The 24,460-nt window shown below is 48.7% G+C and overlaps 1 protein-coding gene across 2 annotated transcripts in view; it reads right to left on the reverse strand.

Moving 5' to 3' along the window:
* SPPL2A (signal peptide peptidase like 2A) overlaps positions 1-24,460 on the reverse strand; it is a 133,459-nt gene that overhangs the window by 72,296 nt on the left and 36,703 nt on the right. For both annotated transcript variants that reach the window (XM_063926004.1, XM_063926003.1), the window contains exon 5: positions 454-587. In XM_063926004.1, coding sequence (XP_063782074.1) covers positions 454-587 — 134 coding nt within the window. The remainder of the gene's footprint in view (positions 1-453; positions 588-24,460) is intronic.

The following is a 24,460-nucleotide window of genomic DNA, read 5'->3' on the forward strand; positions in this document are numbered from 1 at the left end:
GGACGGACGGCGAGGGTGAGATCCTGCGTACCAATCCCTCTGGAGCTAATGGTGTCCAGTAGCCTAAGAAGCAGGACCTAGCTTCAGAGAGTAGGGCTGCTTCTCTCCCCTCAGTCCCTCGATGCAGGGAGTCTGTTGCCAGCAGAGCTCCCTGAAAATAAAAAACCTAACAAAATACTTTCTATCAGTAAACTCAGGAGAGCTCACTGAAAAGCACTCAGTCTCCTCTGGGCACAGTATCAAACTGAGGTCTGGAAGAGGGGCATAGAGGGAGGAGCCAGTGCACACCAGGAACTAAATTCTTTCTTAAAGTGCCCATGTCTCCTGCGGAGCCCGTCTATCCCCATGGTCCTTACGGAGTCCCCAGCACCCTCTAGGACGTTAGAGAAATATCTTTTAGAACTAGTATAAAAAAAAGCAGATGCTTCATGATAAGATAGTTCTCACACTTACAGTTCTGACAATCCGCTCCAGTACCCCCCGAGGGCTACAGTGAACACAGATATGAGAAAAATGACCAGCATACTGTAATCAAACAGTGGAAGTGATGGAGAGTACAATGTCACCTGGATATTTTGTCCAAGGGTCTGAAAGGAAAAAAAATTAAACTTTATATCTCTCTTATTAAACAGTAGTGGAGGCAATTTAATTCAGAGAAAGTTTGTTCAGCTCCAGGCATAAGTGCCCAGAGCTATTCCACCACCTGCATCATGTCCTGCATGGACATAAGAAAATGCAGTTTACCACTATCAGCCCAAGGCACGAATTATGTTGGATTTCTACTCGCATCTGAAGATGATGTAAAAATCCTAAAGTGGCTGGTTTACAGCACTACCAATTGAATAGCTTCAGGAACTCATCCGCGGAGCATACCAGACTCGTGCTGAATTAAATTGCCCCCTCAGACAATTTTTTTTTTTTTTATTTAATAGTTTTTCATTGAGATTTTAAGAAACAATAAACATTTAAACATTACAGAACAATAACCGTGTCATATCATCCTGTCAAAAAACTTGTTTGTTACATGTAGATTATCAGAATAGCCTCTAAAATTGCATCTTGTATGTTCTAGACATAAAATGAACGATAATAGCAGGAGCAGAAAATACATTGTGGTAACATCAGGTAGTAATACAAGAGAAGCTATATAATATTTATGAGCGCTATCTGGTACGTTGCTCAACGGGGTACATATACTGCATAGCCAGTTCTAAGATAAAAAGCATATTTGCTGCAAAAATTGTAAGTGACCTAGGTCTCTCATCCCTAGTGTATATTCAAGAAGAGCGAGGCAACCACAGGACAGGACCATAGTAGGTGCCAGAATGTACCAGCTAGCGAGTCACATTTTGGGCATTAAGCGTCCCGCCTACCCCCTTATCCACAGTAAACGCTCAGGTGTAATAAAGACCCTATTGAGTATAAAGAGCTGAATTTGTTGAAATCGGACCGTGGTAGTAGATATGCTGGGGCTCCTTAGTGCAGCTTCCCACACTTCCTGACACACAGGACCAAATCCATCTCCCATTTCAGCTTCCGGTGTAACACATCCTCCCTTTGATGTGATACAAGTAGTGTTGAGTACACTGTAGAAATCAAACGTCTGTGGCCAAGTAAAGACATCAACGTTTTAACAGGGAAGTCCTGCAGGCTGTTGGAAATTAAGCTTTACAAGCATGCCTGAGTTGAAGATAACGATAAAAATAAGTGTTGAGGATGTGGAAATCTAACCTTAACCCCCCTTTAGTGTTTTTTTTTTTTTAAATACACACCTCTCATGGTGTTTTTAAAATTAGGTAGTGCAAGGGTTAAAGTGCAGGGAGGAAGTGCAGAAAGGCGATCACCCGCGGGCACCTCCAGCGTTAGTGATGATGCAAAAAAACAAAAAAAAAAAAAAACAGTGGGGGTTTTTGCGAATAAAAACCCCTGCATGCTAGGTGTGTATAAGTGCAAAAGGGGTGTGAGCCAGGGGGGGTGGTGGTGGTGAGCAGGATTGAGCAGACGGGGATCACCCGCGACAGCGTTCAGTCCCAGACGCATAGCGGCGGCCGGGAATTAGCATAAGTTATTGCACTGTTAAGCACGCCCCCCGGCCAACAGGAGTCCGGGGGGGTGGGGGGGGGGGGTGGATGCGAGCTTAACTCATAATAGCTTATGCTGATTCCCGGGCGCCGTCACGCTGCACGGCTGTCTCCGGGGAATCATTTAGTAGTATGCCCAGAAATCTTCCGGGGTTGCCAGCGATGGCTAACCCGGAACATTTCCAGCCATAACACTCAAGGAAAACACAAATGAGATTTCTGCGCACTGATCAAGGGTATAAGGCACTTAAAAAATGAATGAAATGAATAACCCTTCCGGGTATTGACGTTTAAAATAAATCAGGTAAAAAAAAGCTTTACCTTTACCGAGTCCTGGGCCGCAGGAAACACGGTGTTTCCTGCGGCCCAGGACTCGGTAAAGGTAAAGCTTAATAGGGGAAGCTTCTTTAATCACCCCTATACGCCTAAAATTGTGCCTTCCACCGAAGGTCACTGAGGGTACGCATGCTAAGTCTTTTTTAATTGTACACGTGTTTTAATAAACTTTTTTACAAGTCTGCACTATGATCCCCCGTTATTTGTCTTTCATGTACCATTGCTTGAGGACAGAGACAAAGAATTAAATCACGGTGGTGCTGACTGAATCTAAGTTTTATCACGTTCAAGTTTTTAAACGAGTGGAGGACCAAGAACGAGACCAGATAAAAGACTTTATGTCTGACTTTGTTGGAAAAACCACTTCATTGGGACATCATGTCTAATCTTTAGTCTGATTTATCATCATTAAGAGAGATCAACACAAAGACTAACCATAGTATAATTGACTTTATTGAGACTCTTTTTTTACCTGATTTATTTTAAACGTCAATACCCGGAAGGGTTATTCATTTCATTCATTTTTTAAGTGCCTTATACCCTTGATCAGTGCGCAGAAATCTCATTTGTGTTTTTATTGTATTTTTGTGATTGGTGTAAGTCACGTCTGATTTCCGCAGCCTGATTGTAAGTAAGGAGCGCAGGTGATTATTTATTGTTTGTATAACACTCAAGGAGTTAATCGATGACAGGACTTGAACATCCCCTCTTGGTATATCTGCCCAATCGAGTATACCCCCTATTTTCACCATATCTCACTTAGCTGTATTTTGGACAATTCCCCAAGCACCCTGGTATCGTCAAGAGGAGTATCCCGATTCCAACCCTCCTCTTGCAGAATAATAACGGCTTGTTTGACCAGAGATAATTTAGTCAAGTTAGCATTGCCACTCAACAGTAAGTTTAGGGGTGATAGGCTAGGAAAAGTCTTAGTTACTATCACGGTGCAAACCCAACCAACAACACTTACAACCATGTAAGCAGGAAACGAAGCACTGAGGTGGGCGCCCAGTATCCACTACGGGTTACGAGAAAAGGAATTACCGGTAGGTATTACATTTCTATTTCCTTTTACATCCTAGTGGATACTGGGGAATAGTAGATTACCATGGGGACGTCCCAAAGCTCCCAGAACGGATGGAAGAGTGCTGAGACCCCTGCAGGGTGTCGAACCTGTAGAACTTAACGAACGTGTTCGAAACAGACCAAGTAGCTGCCCGGCACAACTGTAAGGCTGAGACACCCCGGGCAGCTGCCCAGGAAGAACCCACCGACCTTGTGGAGTGGGCCTGAATAGAACTCAGCAGCTGTAGAGCTGCTGAAGTATAGGCTTGTTGAATAGTCAATTTGAGCCAACGAGCAATGGACTGCTTGGAGGCAGGGCTACCAATTTTGGTAGCATCGAGGGGCGTGGTTTGGCTAGCAGGGAAGGTGGCTGTGTTTCACCTCAGCTCCTCCGGTGAACACACAATCAGAGCCCTTATATCCCCTCTACCTATCCCCCACATAGCCAGGAGGTAACCAAGCAGACCCCTTTACTCTACCACCACAGCCTGGGGAGTCCCGCGGAGTCGGGAAGCGCTTTTAAGCGCTTCTGCGGACTGCGGCCTTCTCCCCGGACGGAAGCCGGGGCCTAGAGTTGGAGGGGAGCCCGGATCGCTCCATCCGGACGTGGACCTCCGCTGCGTGACGGCGCCCGGCGGTTCCCAACACACCACCCGGACTCACCAAGCCTCGGCTGAGGAGTGGAGGACAGGTCCTGCATCCGAGGGTAAGTCCGCTCCACGCACGGAGCTCGGGCCGAGGCTGCTGTGCCGGCCTCCGGCGGCCGTGACACCCGTGAGCCCACTGTCTCATTCGCGGCCCCGCAGCGCAGCACTGTGCGCCCCGCTACACGGACCGCCCGGCGATCCCACTGACGGCTGGCACCACTCGTTCTCCCTTTGTCCTGCAGACGCTAGAGCTCTCCCCTCAGCCTTCGGCCACACCATTCCGGGAGGCCTCACCCCGCTACACGAGGCAGCAGCCCCGGCGGGACTGTCACCATCCCCACAGAAGCTCATTCCCTTTACCCCAGCGCCCACCCATACCCTATTGACACACGGGTATTATTTGTATAGCGGGAACTGGGTTCGCGGAGCCGGGGGCCTTAAAAAACCCCTGCAGGTTGCGGCCTAGCCCCTCTCCAGAAGCTGGGGACTCAATTATTCACTGCACCTGAGAAAGGCCCTCTCATAAATCCATTACTCACACAGAAAACTCCCCCTGGTGGCTACCTTAAGATAATTCACCAAAGAAGTGCACTTAAACCCACTCAAGGGAAACCATCTGAATGTCTTTTTGTAACTTTGAGTAAATGGCGCTACCAGTCCTGCACCACATCTGGATGTTGTTGCTACTGATACCGTAATGCACTGCTGATGCTAAACCACAGGGAGCTGCTCCGCTGAAGGCATTCTTATGCGAGCTATGTAAATAAATTCAACCTCGTTAATCCGATTCCAGGGAATCTAAACCCCCCTCCGCTGGTTGAGTGATGACCAGGAACAAAAGACCTACTAAAAAGGCTAACACGTCAACCCCGCGAGGAAATATGTCACAATCCGCTATGAGATCCTTTCTACAACCTACCCCACCCGCCCGGGTTGATAACCCTCCTGATGCGGACTCCCCCGCCCCACCACAGATCCCTCATCTATCTCATCCAGGTGTGGAAACACCACACGCTTGCTCCCCAGGAAGTAGAGATCTACAAGATATTCTAGCTTACATGAAAAACCTACCCACGAAGAAAGATCTGCAAGATACAGTGCGACGTGAGCTGGCGGCCGTGAGACAAGATATCTCTCACATCTCCGACCGGGTGACGAGCCTAGAGGATCACCAGGATTCCTCCGACACATTTCTAAAGTCGTTGACAACCATCATTGATGCTCAGTCCATAGAGATCCGTTCACTCCAAACACGACTAACAGATTTGGACAACAGAGGGAGAAGAAACAATATCCGTGTACGGGGTCTACCGGAGGATGTCCCCCAGACGGGTCTAATAGATGCCCTCACGAAAATCTTTAACGAGATCCTGGGCAACGACCCCAACGATACCATTACTTTCGATCGGGCCCACAGAGCCTTGAAACCAAGGGGTCTCTCTGCGGATAGACCACGCGATGTAATCTGCAGATTGCATTACTTCTCCCAAAAGGATGACATCATGCGCAAAGTCCGTCAACTCGACGGGGTTGATTTTAACGGCTCACCGATCCAAATATATCAAGATTTGTCCTGGCACACACTCCAACAGCGAAAGGCCCTCAAGCCCCTAACGGACGAACTCCGTAAACGCCAATTGAAATATCGATGGGGCTTCCCTTTTAATCTCCAAGTCTCCTTGTCGGGGAAAACCCACACCCTCAACTCATTCTCGGATCTCCCGGAATTTTGTACAGGACTGGGCATCCCGAAACCTAACCTGCGTGATTGGGACTTCCCTACTCCAGAGCTACCATCTTTCCAACCCTTGCACACCGGAGCTCCTTGGACAGAGGAGCGGAGGAATGGGAAAAGAAGTTCCAACGGTCCCCCTCCTGACGAGGACTCACGCGTCACCTGATAGAATGATTACGATGGGACACGGCTTCCTGGAACACAGCGTGATACCATCTCCCACTACTGATGGACCCTCATTCGATATCTCGCTGTCGCTGAGGCTCGGCCCCCTCACCCTTATTATGTCACGAGTCGTCGACTGCAAACTCCTGCTCCCTGATCATGAGATTTCTTGCAGCCGGCCACTCGACGTATTTTACATATTAACGAGGTTTACAGTTTACAGTTTAAAGTTTACAAATAGCTAACACTATGTATGTTTATTGATTCTTGCTCTACTTTTGCTTATTGACAAGATGTCCTAGGCGGAGGCTCCCTTATCCGCCCCGCACCCGCCCTTGGCAGTAATGCCTCTTGGGTTTCCAATCCTCAGCTGGATTGGTAACCTCAACGCGGGTTTTTCGAATGTTATTGTTGTTTTTTTTCTCTCTATGTTCTACCCCTTTCATACCTTCCCCAACTCCTCACTCTTCCCTTTCACTGACCATTCTGGACTTGCAATCCCCCATCATGACCTACGCCCCCCATGACATCCCCTGGCAGAGTTAAAGTAACATCGATCAATGCGAAAGGCCTTAACGTCCCGGAGAAAAGAGCATCCCTGTTGCGGTCCCTATGGGCTGACAGAGTGGATGTCGCGCTAGTCCAGGAGTCACATTTTAAAATTTCCGCCAAGAACCCACCCTTGACTAACTACCGCTACCCCCAGGCCTTTTATAACAACAATCCAGACGCCAAGTCCAAAGGTGTGGCGATAATATTCTCTAGGACTCTCCAGCTGTCAGACATAACAGTCCACAAACCGATCCCAGGTCGCCTCTTGATAGTCAGCTGTAAAATATGTATGTGCCCATACACATTTGTTGTACTCTGTGTCCCAAATAAGGACCAGATCCCATTTCTACGTTCTGCCCTTACCTTAGTGGAACCACTACTTTCGGGGGTTGTGGTTGTGGGGGGAGACCTGAATTGGATAATGGATCCATCACTGGACTCAACATCCGGCTCCCCCCGGACGTCCCAACATCGACATCGACAGGTTAGGCGACTATTTCATGACCTCCAGCTGGCTGACTCCTGGAGAGTCCTCCATCCCTCCGATCGAGACTACTCCTTCTACTCGGCCCCGCACAATGCCTACTCTCGCCTCGATTATCTATTTCTGAGTCATAGACATCTCCCTCAACTAATAGATTCCTCCATAGGCTCGATAACCTGGTCTGACCACGCCCCAGTACATATGACCCTCTCAACTCCCCAGGCAGCTCCGGGCCAATGAACTTGGCGCCTTAATGAGTTACTACTACAGGACCAATATTGCAAAGGTGAAATAGAAAAGGCCCTGACGAAATTTTCTCCTTTAACGACACCGATGAGGTCTCCAAGGTTACTCTATGGGAAGCACATAAATGTACCATAAGAGGCAAACTTATACAGCTGGGGACGTTTATGAAGAAACAGAGGTCAGCACTAATCACTAAACTACTAGAACGACTTCACCACCTCGAGTCCTCACACAAAATGTCCCTTTCAGAAACCGATTACCTAGAACTAATTGACACCCGTGCCCAATTGAAAAAAACCCTCACAGATAGTATTCAGCTCTCTGTCCGCAAATGTAACTCTAAATACTACCAGTGGGGCAACAAACCTGGCCGCCTCCTGGCCCAGGCTCTTAAAGCTCAACGCACATCTCTCTACATTAACAACATAAAAGACAACGGAGGATCCCTCCGATTCAAGACCCCTGAAATTGCTGCGTGCTTTAAACAATATTATTCCCTTCTATATAATCTAGAGAACCGAGCCGACGACACAGCCACTCCCTATAACTTCCTACAGGCGAAAGCATATTTAGAAAAGGTATCCTATCCGGTCCTAACACCTGCGGACAGAGAGGCACTGGAACAACCCTTTACCCAGCTAGAGCTGGAGGATGCCCTGGCCTCGACACCCTCTGGTAAGAACCCGGGGCCGGACGGCTTCACACTTGCATATTATAAACAATTCAAAGACCTCCTCTCCTCCTACCTTCTCCAGGCCTTTAACTCCATCTCCGCAGATACCCATTTTTCAAGCCAATCCCTGGAGGCCCACATCTCTGTACTGCCTAAGCCCGGCAAGGACCCCTCGGTGTGCTCCAGCTATAGGCCCATATCTCTTCTAAACGTCCATGCCAAGCTGTTTGCAAAATTAATGGCGAATAGACTAAATGCACTCCTGCCCTCCCTGATCCATAACGATCAGGTGGGTTTTGTCCCGAACCGCGAGGCCAAAAGACAATACCACTAAGGTTCTGAGCCTAATTCATATAGCATCCCAGGGGGGCCCCCCTACTGTGTTATTGTCTACCGACGCCGAAAAGGCTTTCGATAGAGTTAGCTGGGGCTTTATGAGGTCTGTGTTGGGGCACATCGGACTGGGTCCCCTAGCACTTGGCAGAATTATGGGACTCTGCAGATCACCCACAGCCCGAGTCCGAATCAATGGATCCTTATCCGAACCCTTCTGTATAAGTAATGGGACACGACAGGGATGCCCACTATCCCCTTTACTTTTTGTCCTCTGTATCGAAGCCTTCGCGAGGGCTATTAGGGCCAATGACTACATCACAGGCCTGAAGGTTGGAGATACAGATCACAAACTCTCCCTGTTTGCTGATGACCTATTGGCCACAATAACACACCCGATCTCCTCCCTTCCCCACTTCATGCAAGAACTGACCCATTTTGGGCAACTCTCCAACTTTAAGATTAACATGTCCAAATCCTGCGCCCTGAACATCTCCGCAACCCCCGACACTGTGACTAAACTTAAGTGATCCTTCCCATTCACTTGGAACACCTCTCACCTATCCTATCTGGGTATACAGCTGCCGAGAGACCTGACCTGTTTGTTTAATTTGAACTTCGCACCCCTTCTCCGAACACTCAGAGCTGATTATAGCAGATGGTATCTTAAACCACTCTCATGGCTGGGGAGAGTAAGCGTTGTAAAAATGAACACTCTCCCTAAGCTGCTATACAAGTTGCAAGCCCTCCCCATACGGATCCCAGACTCCTGGTTCAAGTCCATACAACTCTTGACACAACAATTCATATGGTCTCGGAGACGACCCAGAATTAGTAGATCCACCATGATCCGTCCCACCCGGAGTGGCGGTTTCCAATTACCAGATATTAGACTCTATTATTGGGCAATTTTGCTTAATAGGGTTCTGGATTGGACGAGGAGTCGAGATACCAAACAGTGGGTGGCTCTAGAGGGGCTCTACATGCAGCAATTCCCAGAGATCTTCCCTTGGCTCCCCTCCCTGCCCAGGCCCCCTCCCTCCCACCCAACTATCAACGCAACCCTCTCTTTCTGGAAAAAAGCACGCAATTGGCCCTTCCTTTCTTCCGCTTTTGATCCGTTGACCTCTTTTCTAGCAAACCCCGACTTCTTACCCGGCTTAACGCCCTCCCACTTTAGCGACTGGGCCCTTGCGGGTCTCTTTAGAGTGGGCCAGTTGGCGACCCCCTCAGGAGTTAAGCAGTTTTCAGAGGTGCGATTAAAATGGGACGCCCCACAGCGTGACTTCTGGAAATATCTACAGATTAGACATTTTTTGCATTCCAGGCATAGATATCTCCAGGCTTCAAGGGAACTAACACAGTTTCAGAGGTTGTGTGTCTCCAGGTGTTCCCCCCAGCATACTGTCTCTACACTCTACAAACTATTGCAAAGCGCTGATGCTCAAACACCCACATCCTTCCAGAAGGCCTGGGAGAGGGACCTGGGGATTCAATTGATGGATAAGGATTGGCGGATGATATTCCTCAAATCCCACAAACATTCAGTGTGCATACAAGTTAGGGAAACCCAATATAAACTACTAATGAGATGGTACAGACACCCCTCTCTCCTTCACTTCATGTATCCTGTAGTGACGGACAGATGTTGGAGATGCCTTGGCGCCACCGGCTCCCTAATGCATATTTGGTGGAGCTGCCCCCTACTTCGCCCTTTTTGGGCTGAGGTCATTTCCATCTCTCAAGATATACTCCATGCCTCTGTCCCTATTGATCCGGCCTTCTGGTTGCTTTCCCACTCCTCTATCCCATTGGCCAAGCATAAAATATCATTGCTCCGCCACTTATCCAACGCAGCACGGGCAGTTATCCCCACTCTCTGGAGGTCCCCAACCCCGCCCACAAGAAAACTATGGTTCACTAGAATTAACTACTACATGAACATGGAGAACATTCTCCTGGTTTCTAGAGACAAACTCTCAGAGTTCATGGTCACGTGGCTACCATGGGTGGAATACACCTCCTCCAAAGACTACAAAGATTACATCTATGCAACCAAGTGATTTAGCATCGCAACCGATCGATCACAAAGACGGCACTACACCCATTTCTTAGTTTGCAAGTCCCCCAGTACTGGTCACCTTTTATCCCTTCCCCCTCCTTTTCCTTACTTTATTCCTCACTCCCCCTATAATCATTCTATTATTCTCACCCAGAAACCACGATTGTTTTCATTGTATAGACAGAAGGCAAGTGGATACTGTATTGATGCTATAGGATGATGTACCGATGCCTTCACTTATACAGATCCCTAGGGTCTGAGGCAACCCAATACTCTGCTACCATAGGCAAAAGTGTACTTAATCCTAATTTTACTCGTAGTTGCTTTTGTGTCTGAACGTGATGTAATCTTTATATTTTCTTGAATAAAAACAGAATATACAAAAAAATTTTGGTAGCATCAGAGGACAAAAAAAAAAGGCAGATTTCCTGTGACGAGCCGTCCGTCCTTTTGACGTAGATCTTCAAGCCCGAACCACGTCCAGGGACTTTGGGGCAATCAAAGTGTTGGATAACACTGGAACCACAATTTGTTGATTCCCATGAAAGGCCGACACTACCTTCGGCAAAAACTGTGGGCGAGTTCTGAGCTCCGCCATATCCTCATGAAATATTAAAGTACATGTTCTTACAAGATAAGGCCCCTAATTCAGACACCCGCCGAATAGAAGTTAAGGCCAGTAACATAACTGTCTTCCACGTTAGGTATTTCAAGTCTACCCTATGTAAATGTTCAAACCAATCCGACTGGAGAAAGGTCAATACCACATTGAGGTCCCACGGAGCCGTGGGAGGGACAAAGGGCGGTTGAATGTGCATAACCCCCTTTAGAAAAGTCTGTACTTCTGGATGTACTGCCAATTGTTTCTGGAAGAAGATGGAGAGAGACGAAATCTGAACCTTGATGGAGCCTCACCTTAGGCCCTTATCCACGCCTACTTGTAGGAACAGCAAAAATCGGCCCAGACGAAATTCCACAGGGGAATATTTTCTACCCTCACACCAAGAAACATATTTCTTCCAAATATGGTGGTAATGTTTGGATGTAACCACCTTACGGGCCTGGACCATAGAGGAAATTACCTTGGATGGGAGACCCTTTCTAGTTAAAATCTCCCTCTGAACTTCTAAGCAGTCATACGTAGCCGCTGTAAGTCTGGATAGACAAAAAGACCTTGTTGAAGAAAGTCCTTGTGTAGTGGCAGAGGCTAGGGTTCCTCCTGAGCCAATGAAAGGAGGTCCGCATACCAGGCCCATTGAGGCCAATCTGGGGCAATCAGAATTGCCTGAACTCCTTCCTTTTTGATTCTTTTTAGAACTCTGGGAATGGTAGGAGGAGGAGGAGGGGGAGGAGGAGGAGGAGGGGGAGGAGGAGGAGGAGGAGGAGGAGGAGGAGGAGGAGGAGGAGGAGGAGGAAACAGGTACACAAACTGTTAAGTCCATTGTGTCGTCAGAGCACACTGCTAATACCGCTATTGTCCCTCGTTCTGGAGCTTTAACGACGGAGCTTCTTGTTGAGACGAGACACCATCAGGTCTATTTGTGGACAGCCCCACCGGTGAATCAGTTGTTGAAAAACCTGAGGGTGAAGGCCCCATTCCCCCGGGTGGAGGTCGTGCCTGCTGAGGAAGTCCGCTTCCCAGTTGTCCACTCATGGAATGCATATGGCTGAGATGGCCCTTGCGCTGGCTTGAGCCCAGAGAAGTATTCTTGACACCTCTCGCATGGCGGCCCTGCTTCTTGTACTTCCCTGTCGATTGATGTACGCCACTGCTGTGGCGTTGTCCGACTGCACCTGGATGGCCTGATTCCAAAGGAGGTATGAGGCTTGCAGGAGAGCATTGTAAATTGCTCCGAGTTCCAGGATGTTGCTTGGAAGTGCAGATTCCTGACCAAACCATTTCCCCTGGAACTACGCTCCTTGGGTCACAGCCCCCCAACCGCGGAGGCTAGCGTCCATTGTCAACAGAGTCCACGATTGGATATTGAAACTTCGACCCTCCACCAGATGGGAGACTTGTAGCCACCATAGCAGGGATATGCATATGCAGGTGAGAACCCGACCATTTGTCCAACAGATCCAGTTGGAATGGCCGTGCATGAAACCTGCCATACTGTATCGCCTTGTAAGAGGCTACCATATTGCCCAGCAAACTAATGCAAGGATGAATCGAGATCCTGCGTGGTTTTAAATATGATTTTAATACCTACCGGTAAATCCTTTTCTCTTAGTCCGTAGAGGATGCTGGGGACTCCAAAAGGACCATGGGGTATAGACAGGATCCGCAGGAGACATGGGCACTTTAAGACTTTAAATGGGCGTGAACTGGCACCTCCCTCTATGCCCCTCCTCCAGACCTCAGTTATAGGAACTGTGCCCAGGGAGACGGACATTTCGAGGAAAGGATGTTTGTTAACCAAGGGTGAGACGCATACCAGCTCACACCACAACACACCGTACAACATGGCATTTAACTAACCAGTTAACAGCATGAACCAAAAAATCAGCAACAGGCTGATCGAATCAAAACACAACCTTTGTGTAATAAAAGCAATAACTAAGAAGAAGTACTGCAGATAGAGTCCGCACTGGGACGGGCGCCCAGCATCCTCTATGGACTACGAGAAAAGGATTTACCAGTAGGTATTAAAATCCTATTTTCTCCTTCGTCCTAGAGGATGCTGGGGACTCCAAAAGGACCATGGGGTCTATACCAAAGCTCCAGACCGGGCGGGAGAGTGCGGATGACTCTGCAGCACCGATTGAGTACACATGAGGTCCTCATCAGTCAGGGTATCAAACTTGTAGAATTTTGCAAAAGTATTTGAACCCGACCAAGTAGCTGCTCGGCAAAGTTGTAATGCCGAGACTCCCCGGGCAGCCGCCCAAGACGAGCCCACCTTTCTGGTAGAATGGGCTGTTACCGATTTCGGCAACGGCAATCCTGCCGTAGAATGAGCCTACTGGATCGTATTACAAATCCAGCGTGAAATAGTCTGCTTAGAAGCAGGAGCCCCAACCTTGTTGGAAGCGTACAGAGCCTCCGTTTTCCTAATACGAGCCGTTCTGGCAACATACATTTTTAAAGCTCTGACCACATCGAGAGACTTTGAATCAGCCAAGGCTTCAGTAGCCACAGGTACCACAATCGGTTGGTAAGAAAACCACCTTTGGTAAAAATTGCTGACGAGTTCTCAACTCCGCTCTATCCTCGTGGAAAATCAAATAAGGGCTTTTGTGAGACAAAACCGCCAATTCCGACACCCGCCTTGTGGACGCCAAGGCCAATAGCATGACCACTTTCCAAGTGAGAAATTTTAACTCAACCGTTTGTAAAGGTTCAAACCAATGTGACATAAGGAACCGCAACACCACGTTAAGGTCCCATGGTGCCACTGGGGGCACATATGGAGATTGGATGTGCAGCACGCCTTTCACAAAAGTCTGTACTTCTGGAAGCGAGGCCAATTCCCTTTGAAAGAAAATTGATAAGGCCGAAATCTGCACTTTAATGGAGCCTAACTTCAGGCCAGCATCCCCACCTGCTTGTAAAAAATGGAGAAACCGACCCAGCTGAAATTCTTCCGTAGGAGCCTTCTTGGATTCACACCAAGACACATATTTTCTCCAAATACAGTGGTAATGCTTCGCCGTTACCTCCTTCCTAGCTTTCAGTAGAGTGGGGATGACCTCTCCGGGAATACCCTTCCGCGCTAGGATTTTCCGTTCAACCGCCACGCCGTCAAACGCAACCGCGGTAAGTCTTGGAATACGCACGGCCCTTGCTGCAACAGATCCTCCCTCAGAGGAAGAGGCCAGGGATCTTTTATGAGTAATTCCTGAAGAACCGGATACCATGCCCTTCGTGGCCAATCTGGAACAACAAGTATCGCGTGAACCCTTGTTCTTCTTATGATCCGTAACACGGTTGGGATGAGTGGAAGTGGAGGGAATACATAGACCGACTGATACGCCCACAGTGTCACTAGGGCGTCCACTGCTACTGCTTGAGGGTCCCTTGACCTGGAACAGTACGTCTGAAGTTTCTTGTTGAGGCGAGACGCCATCATGTCTATTTGAGGAAGTCCCCAACGACTTGTCACTTCTGCTAAGACCTCTTGATGAAGACCCCACTCTCCTGGATGGAGATCGTGTCTGCTGAGGAAGTCTGCTTCCCAGTTGTCCACTCCTGGAATGAAGACTGCTGACAGAGAGCTTGCATGTCTTTCCGCCCAGCGAAGAACCTTTGTGGCCTCCGCCATCGCCGCTCTGCTCCTTGTTGCGCCCTGACTGTTTATGTGTGCCACTGCTGTTATGTTGTCCGACTGAATCAGGACGGGCAGGCCGCGAAGAAGATGTTCTGCTTGTAGAAGGCCGTTGTAGATGGCACTTAATTCCAGAATGTTTATGTGCAGACAAGCCTCCTGGCTTGACCATTTTCCCTGGAAATTCTGTCCCCGTGTGACTGCTCCCCAACCCCGGAGACCTGCATCCGTGGTTACTAGGACCCAATCCTGGATCCCGATCCTGCGTCCCACTAATAGGTGAGAACTTTGGAGCCACCACAGGAGAGAAATCCTGGCCCTGGGAGATAGGCTTATCTTCCGGTAATTGTGTAGGTGAGACCCGGACCACTTGTCCAACAGGTCCCACTGAAAAACCCTGGCATGGAACCTGCCAAACGGGATGGCCTCGTAGGCCGCCACCATCTTCCCCAGCACCCGAGTGCATTGATGACCATGTTCTGTATTTCCAGTGCTTTTTCCCATCGGGAGAAAAATTCTCTGTAATTCCGTGTCCAGAATCATGCCCAAAAACGACAGCCTTGTTGTCGGAATCAACTGTGACTTTGGCAAATTCAGGAGCCAACCATGTTGCTGCAGAACTGACAGGGAGAGCGCAACGTTTTTTAGTAACAGCTCCTTTGATCTCGCCTTTGTCAGGAGATCGTCCAAGTACAGGATAATTGTGACACCCTGCTTGCGCAGGAGCACCATCATTTCCGCCATTACCTTGGTGAAAATCCTCGGGGCCGTGGAAAGACCAAACGGCAACGTCGGAAACTGGTAATGACAATCCTGAACAGCAAACCTCAGGTAAGCCTGATGAGGAGGATATATACGGGGACATGGAGGTAAGCATCCTTTATGTCGACTGACACCATAAAATCCCCCCCTTCCAGACTGGAAATCACTGCTCGGAGAGATTCCATTTTGAATTTGAATCTTTTCAAATATAGTTTGAGGGATTTTAAGTTCAGAATCGGTCTGACCTAACCATCCGGCTTCGGGACCACAAACAGGCTTGAATAAAACCCTTCTCACCGTTGTGATGGGGGCACTGTGACAATGACTTGCTGTTGACACAGCTGACACAGCTTTTGTATTGCAGCACCCACCACTTCTCTTTCCGGAAGAGAAGCTGGCAAGGCCGATTTAAAAAATCGGAGGGGGGGGGGGGGGGTCGTCTTGAAACTCCAGTTTGTATCCTTGGGCCACAATCTCCAGCACCCAAGGATCCAAGCCTGAGTGAGCCCAGACCCGACTGAAGAGCTGAAGACGCGCCCCCACCCGTGCGGACTCCCGCAACGGAGCCCCAGCGTCATGCGGTGGACTTGGCAGAAGCCGGCGAGGACTTCTGCTCCTGGGAGCTCGCCACCGCCGGTGATCTTTTTCCCCTTCCCTTACCTCTAGCAGCAAGGAAGGAGGACCCTCGTCCTTTTTTGAATTTTCTAGACCGAAAGGACTGCATCTGATACGGAGGCGTTTTCTTTTGCTGTGGAGGGACAAAAGGTAGAAAAGATTTCTTACTCGCGGTAGCTGTAGATACCAGGTCCGCGAGTCCCTCACCAAACAAAACACCACTTTTATACGGCAGCGCCTCCATAGCCCTCTTAAGAGTCAGCATCACCATTCCATTGATGAGTCCATAATGCTCTCCTAGGCGAGATTGCCATGGCATTGGCCCTTGATCCCAAGAGGCCAATATCTCTCGCAGCCTCCCTTAGATAGACTGCAGCGTCCTTGATATGACCCAGCGTCAAAAGAACGCTAACCCTATCCAGGGTGTCCAAGTCAGATAATAAGTTATCTGTCCACTTTTCAATTGCACTACTCACCCATGCTGACGCCACCGCAGGTCTGAGCAGTGTACCCGTAGTGACATAAATAGATTTCAAGGTAGTTTCCTGCTTACGATCCGCAGGATCCTTTAGGGCCGCCATGTAAGGGGACGGAAGCGCCACCTTCTTGGACAGCCGTGCTAGAGCCATGTTCACATTGGGAGTCGACTCCCACTTTTTCCTATCCTCAGAGGGAAACGGGTATGTCATAACAACTCTCTTGGGAATCAGCAACCTTTTGTCAGGAATTTCCCAAGCCTTTTCAAAAAGAGTATTCAGTTCATGAGAGGGAGGAAACGTCACCGGAGGTTTCTTTCCTTTAAACATACAGACCCTTGTCTCAGGAACAGCAGGGTCTTCCGTGATATGCAACACTTCTTTTATCGCCACAATCATGTACTGAATGCTCTTAGCCAGTTTAGGATTCAACCTGGCATCACCATAATCGACACTGGAGTCCGAATCCGTGTCGGTATCTGTGTCTGCTATTTGGGTAAAAGAACGTTTCTGCGACCCTGAGGGGGTCTGAGTTTGTGACAAAACATCTTCCATGGATTGTCTCCATGCTTGGTTCTGAGACTCAGATTTGTCTAATCTCTTATGCAACGAAGCCACACTTGCATTCAAGACACTCCACATATCTACCCAATCAGCAGTCGGCGGTGCCGACAGAGTCACTCCCACATTCTGTTCTGTCCCCACACCAGCCTCCTCCTGGGAAGAGCATTCAGCCTCAGACATGTCGACACACGCGAACCAACACCCACTAACACACTGGGCTATAGGGAACAGACCCACAGTAAGGCCCTTTAGAGAGACAGAGAGGGAGTTTGCCAGCTCACACCCAGCGCCACCCCCGGTCTGAAGGGATATACAATGCCCCAGACCCAGCAGCGCTTTTATATAGATATTCAACGCCAAATATGCTGTGCCCCCCCCCCCCCCCCCCCCTGTCTTTACACCCTGTTACTTGTGACAGCAGTGAAGGGCCAGGACCAGCGTCTCTGCAGCTTGCTGTGAAGAGAAAAGATGGCGCTGATAAGAGCTGGAAGGACGAAGCCCCGCCCCCTAATGGCGCGTTTATGTCCCGCTTATTTTTATGCTGGCGGGGGTCTGTATATAGTGCCTGGGCACTATATACCTCTTTGCCAGAACTAAAATGAGGTTTTATTGATGCCCAGGGCGCCCCCCCTGCGCCCTGCACCCGTGTAGTGCCGTTGGTGTGTGTGGGAGCAATGGCGCGCAGCGCGACCGCTGCGTGGTACTTCCAAGACTGACGTCTTCTGCCGCCTTCACTGAAGACTTCTTTACTTCTGTTACTCACCCGGCTTCTTTCTTCTGGCTCTGTGAGGGGGACGGCAAAGCGGCTCCGGGAATGAGCAGCTAGGCTATACCAAGTGATCAGACCCTCTGGAGCTAATGGTGTCCAGTAGCCTAAGAAGCAGAGCCTTTAACTCACAGAAGTAGATCTGCTTCTCTCCCCTCAGTCCCACGAAGCAGGGAGCCTGTTGCCAGCAGTGCTCCCTGAAAACAATAAACCTAACAAAAAGTATTTTCTAGAGAAACTCTGTAGAGCTCCCCTAGTGTGTCCCCAGTCTCTCTGGGCACAGAATCTAACTGAGGTCTGGAGGAGGGGCATAGAGGGAGGAGCCAGTTCACACCCATTTAAAATCTTAAAGTGCCTATGTCTCCTGCGGATCCAGTCTATACCCCATGGTCCTTTTGGAGTCCCCAGCATCCTCTAGGACGAAGGCGAAATACCAAGCGGACCATAGACTGAATAGTCAAGGCCTTGTCCATTGGAAGGTAAACCTTCTGAGACACCATATCCAGGATCATTCCCAGGAACTGAATTCTCTGCGATGGTTCCAGGTGAGATTTCTTGAAATGGAGGATCTATCCGTGATCCGTAAGCAGACGAGTAGTCAAGTTGATGCTGCGCAGTAGTTGTTCCCGGGACATAGCCTTTATCAAGAAATCGTCCAGGTACGGGATTATGTTGATACCCATCATGCGCAATTGCAGCATCATCTCTGCCATGACCTTCGTAAAAACCCTTGGGGCTGTAGAGAGACCGAAGGGTAAGGCCTGAAACGGGAAGCGTTGCTCTAGTACCGCGAACCGTAGGAATGCCTGATGAGGTGGCCATATTGTGATATGCAGGTATGCATCCTTGACATCCAGGGAGACCAGGAACTCCCCCACCTTCAGATTTGCTATCACCGCTCTCAGTGATCCCATCTTAAATTTGAACACTTGAAGATAAGGGTTCAGGGATTTGAGGTTGAGGATCGGCTGTACAGAACTGTTCGGTTTCGCGACTATTAAGAGGCTTGAATAAAACCCCTTTGTGTGGAGTTGAGGAGGTACTGGAACAATAACTCCTGCTGAAAACAGTTTTTGAACTGCCTTTTACAAGGTAACCCTTGCTATAGGTGAAGCTGGTAAGATTTACCTGCAGACGCCTGAGATATCCACTTGTTCAGTTCTTCCCCAAACAAAGCATCACCTGTAAAAGGAAGGTGTTCCACCCCTTTTTTAGAATCAGCATCTGTTGACCATTGTCGCAGCCATAGGGCTCTGCGAGCCGATACCGCCTTCGCCGAGGTACGGGCGTTAATGATACACAGTTCCTTAACAGCATCACTCATGAAGTTTGTAGCATCTTGGATATGTTGAAGTAATGTAACTATCTCCTCCTTAGTTAGTACATGCAACCCATTTAAAATGTCATCAGACCATTTGACCATGGCTCTGGAAAACCAGCCGCACACTATGGTAGGGCGTTGGGCTACACCTGCAGCAGAATAAATAGACTTAAGAGTGGTCTCCATTTTGCAGTCAGCAGGCTCTTTAAATGAAATAGCCCTCAGTACAGGTAGTACAATTTTACGTGACAGCCAGGACACAGACATATCCACTATTGGGGGGGTTTTCCCATTTCCTATAGAGGATAGGAAAATCTGGGAAGGAATTTAGTATACGTTTAGGAGTGATACATTTTTTATCAGGATTTAACCACGCTGCCTTTGCCAGAGAATTTAATTCCTTAGAGACTGGGAAAGTTGCAGAGGATTTTGGCTTTACATTAAAATGCAATTCCTCTGTAGGTTCTGCTTCCTTGTCTGGAATATTGAGAACCTCCCTAATAGCAAAAATTAGGGCCTCAACTCCCGGGAACAGAGAATTATCTTCGACCTCCCCTAACTCAGAATCAGACTGCAGTATTTGTGGGAGAGTGCGTTTGTGAGGGTTCCGGTATGAATGGTCGACCATGTTATGGTCGACAGTCATTAGGTCGACCACTATTGGTCGACATTGACATGGTCGACATGGACACATGGTCGACACATGAAAATGGTCGACACATGAAAGGTCAACATATGAAAAGGTCGACGTGAGTTTTTTAACTTTTTTTGGTGTCGTTTTTTGCGTAAAGTGACTGGGAACCCCTATTAGTGCACCGCTTCGCTCGCCATGCTTCGGGCATGGTGCCTTCGCTCCGCTACCGCTTCGCTCGGCACACTTTACCGTTCCAATCGTAGTCCATGTGGATCGTAAAGTATGAAAAAGTTCCCCAAAAGAAAAAAAAGTTAAAAAAAAGCATGTCGACCTTTTCACGTGTCGACCATTTTCATGTGTCGACCATGTCAATGTCGACCAATAGTGGTCGACCTAATGACTGTCGACCATAACATGGTCGACCATGTGAACGGATACAGTTTGTGAGAGACTAACAGGGGGGGCTGGGGAGCCTGTCTGTGGTCAGTAGTGGTTAACATGAATGTGTCCATAGACTGTTTCAGGGCCTGCCTCTCCTGTTTAGCCATGGCTAACTCTGAATTTATGTTTGTAATCATAGTTTTAAAGGAATCCAGCCACTCAGGTTCCTTTTCATCACTACCCTGGGAGGGATGCAGTCAATTTACCGACAATCAAAATCCTGACGTTCAAAATCCCGTCATGGTCAAAATGCCAACATTTAAAATGCCGACATTTTTTCATTGAAACAGACTTGTTCATACTTTACCATTCCAGTGGACCTGGAATATAATAGTGTGCCGTGCGCAGTGAGGCAGCGTGCCCGAAGCATGGCGAGCGCAGCGAGCCATGCAAGGGGACGCGGTACACTTATAAGGTGTCCATGTCGACCTATGTCGACATATACACCAAAAACAATAAAAAATTGTGTCGGGATTTTGACCTGTCGACATTTTACATGTTGGTATTTTGACCTTGTCTGTATTTTAGAAGTTGTTATTTTGTCCATGTCGGGATTTTGACCGTCGGTCAGTTGCTATCGGGATTTTGACCGTCGGGATTTTGATTGTAGGTATTTCATACCGATCCCCTCTGGGAGGGTAGTGAACATTGGGTACACATGAGACACCCTTGTGAGTAAGGTGTAAACCTAGCCTTGCATGCAGCACACACAGACTTATTAGTAGACATGGTTTTGCAACAAACACATTTAAGAGAGAAAAACACAGTGCATTATAATAAAGACAGCACACTTATTCTAGATAACCCTGAATGGAGTGACAGAGAGAAGGTTGGAGCAGCACACGATACCTCAGTCAGAGCAGCGCCCCGTCAGGTATGTATATAATATAATTTACCTCACAGCGGTTACACCGCTGATAATGCGCTCCCCCCCTCACTATAACGCCCTGGTACCAGTTTCGTTGGTGATACAGTGGGTCCTGTGGAGGAACAGCCCGCAGGCAGCCTGTACAGCAGCAGCGGGAAATGGCGCATCAGAGCCGCTGGTCCTGCTCTCCAGGAAGCCCCGCCCCCGTAATGGCTCACGGTCCATCTCAGTATTTTATACTGGCGTCTCCATATAATATAATAAAAATAAGTGTGGAACCCTTTTATGTTACATCGCCAGTGTGGGTACTCAGTGGGCACCGCAGCCCGTAGCTGGGTGAACACTGTCCCTTTATGACGCCATTGTGCGCCGGGGAACCGCTAACCGGGTTACTCACCGCACCGTGTCTTCAGCATCTGTTAGGGGTAGCGGCATGCTGCTGGTGTGGGCTCAAACCCGAGAGGTATGAGATCAGCACCTCAGGAGCTTAGTGTCCTGTCAGCGGGGATACGAGCCATTAACTCTTTAGGAAGTTGGATCGGTCCCCCCCTAAGTCCCACGACGCAGGCAGACTGGTTGCCTACCAGTGTGCCTGAAAATAATAAACTGAAATAAATTTCTGAAGAAAACCCTCTGGAGAGAAACAGAATGCACCCGGCTCCTTGGGCACATTTTTTTTAAACTGAGTCTGCTAGGAGGGGCAGAGAGGGGAGGAGCCAGCACACATTATTCATTTCTTAAAGTGCCAGGCTCCAGTGGACCCAATCTATACCCCATGGTAATCTACTATTCCCCAGTATCCACTAGGACCTTAGAGAAAGTATTTTTCAAATATTTTATTATATTATGCACATCTGCAGAACAGATCTCCTCGTCTAAAACTGGGGGACACAGCGGGACGGCACAGCTGCATGTGATCTGACCATGCCAGTTTACATGATTATGAGAGGTTACATTCAGGATTGGGAGAGTGGTGGATTTAACCAGCCACGCTATAAGGGTTATTCAGAGATGGACACAGATCTTGCTTCCGCAGCAAGAACTGCGTCCATCTACTCACACGCTGAGGACAAGGCCACCCAGCATGTGTGTGGTGCCACCCAGCGATGCTTCCACAATTTAATTTCGGACACATCACAATTAAATGTGAATATATCGATTCAAGGTCGACCATTGCCTGCGCAGCCTGACCCCATTTTATCATCTCGGAGTGGCTGATCGTGATGTCATGCAGCCGCCCAAAAACACTCCCGACACACCCGTTCTGCCCACCACATCCACCGCCACCCATCCAACGTCCGCCGCTGTTAATCATCTTGCGGATGCATCCTTCGGGAATGTGCCCACAATGTGAATGACCGTGTTTGCTGCGCATGAGCAGTTCGACGATGTTAGACAAATTGTGTTGCGCCCAACTCTGAATAAAGCCCTATGTGCACATCCAGCTGGGGAGGTTACTCCCACTTTTTCATTTCTGCAGAATGGCGAGGACAAAAGATCCTCTAGCTTAGTGGAGGTAGGGAAGATGGCCGCCTCCTTTTATTCTTCGGAAAAGAGACGCATACAGAGTGAGAGTAATGTCCGAAGCCTCAATAATCCCACCTGGGCCAAGTGGTCATCCTGACGCCTGGGACAGCTCATTCTCTGGACACAAGGAGTTTCTGTCATATCCAGAGCAGAGAGATGTGGGGCTGTCCCACCTGGTGGGATTCCATTTAGCTGAAGGTTCCAATATCTACTGATGAGATTTAGACACACGTACTTGGACAGACTTAGACAAGCCCTGTCACGATGCTGGTTCAGCATGAGTACCCTGTGGTTCCACTGTAGTGGTATGAGTATTATAGAAGGACCCCCCCACTCAAGGCATAAGAAAATCGAGGGCATGGGGGGGCCTTACAGGCGGCTAATTGATTAGCAAGTGCCAGCATAGTCCGTGACAAAGTGGATGTCATGCTGGTTCCTGCAGGGGACCTACCACAGAGGGATACTCACCTTTTTATCCCTCGCTGAGCATGGTTCACATAGGCCTGCGTTATTCTGTGCTGAACTTGAATAGTTTTGCAACTAAAAGTGCACAACACAGGAGTGCTCCTTTCCTGGGTAGCCTTGGAGAAACTGCCCTTGGAAGACATTGCACAGATGGCAATAATACCTGCACACACACACACTTAGAGCACCTAGGCAGTTGTGCAATGGTGAGAGCACTGAATAGGATTTTAATACCTACCGGTAAATCCTTTTCTCTTAGTCCGTAGAGAATGCTGGGGACTCCATAAGGACCATGGAGTATAGACGGGATCCGCAGGAGACATGGGCACACTATAAGACTTTGAATGGGTGTGAACTGGCTCCTCCCTCTATGCCCCTCCTCCAGACCTCAGTTAGAAAACTGTGCTTAGGGAGACGGACATTTCGAGGATAGAATTTATTGTTTAAACACAGTAAGTGCCATACCAGCTCACACCACGAACATACCGCAGAACGTGGCATTCAAAAGAATACCAGCCAACGGCATGAAAAATACACAGCCACATGCTGAGAGAATATGTAACACAACCAGTGTGTCAACACAATCAATAAAGACACGCCTGCCATGGCATGCACAACATCAGCAACAGCCTGACAGAAAAGTAACACCACAAGAGTGTAACCACAACCAATTACTGCAGACACAGTACGCACTGGGACGGGCGCCCAGCATCCTCTACGGACTAAGAGAAAAGGATTTACCGGTAGGTATTAAAATCCTTTTTTCTCCTACGTCCTAGAGAATGCTGGGGACTCCGTAAGGACCATGGGGTTTATACCAAAGCTCCAGACCGGGCGGGAGAGTGCGGACGACTCTGCAGCACCGATTGAGCAACATGAGGACCCCATCAGCCAGGGTATCAAACTTGTAGAGCTTAGCAAAAGTGTTTGAACCCGACCAAGTATCCACTCGGCTAAGATGAATCGCCGAGACTCATCGGGCATTCGCCCAAGAAAACCCACTTTCCAAGCAGAATGGGTCACCACTGAATTCGGTAACGGCAATCCAGCCGTAGAACAAGCACGCCGAACTGAATTACAGATCTAGCGTGTAACCGACTGCAGAGACGCAGGCGCCCCAATCACGCTGGGAGCATACCAGACAAACAGAGCCTCTGTTTCCGCAATCTGAGCCAAATTGACCACATAAATATTCAAAGCTCTGACTACATCGAGAGACCTTGAATCAGCTCAAGTAACCACAGGCATCAAAAGGCTGGATTCTGCGAAACACTTAAACCACTGTTGGCAGAACTATTATCTGAGTTCTCAATGTCGCTCTATCCACCTGGAAGATCAAACAGGGGCTCTTGTGAGACCCAGCCGCCACTTCCGACA

The sequence above is a fragment of the Pseudophryne corroboree genome, chromosome 6, assembly GCF_028390025.1.
Source record: "Pseudophryne corroboree isolate aPseCor3 chromosome 6, aPseCor3.hap2, whole genome shotgun sequence".
Taxonomy (NCBI): domain Eukaryota; kingdom Metazoa; phylum Chordata; class Amphibia; order Anura; family Myobatrachidae; genus Pseudophryne; species Pseudophryne corroboree.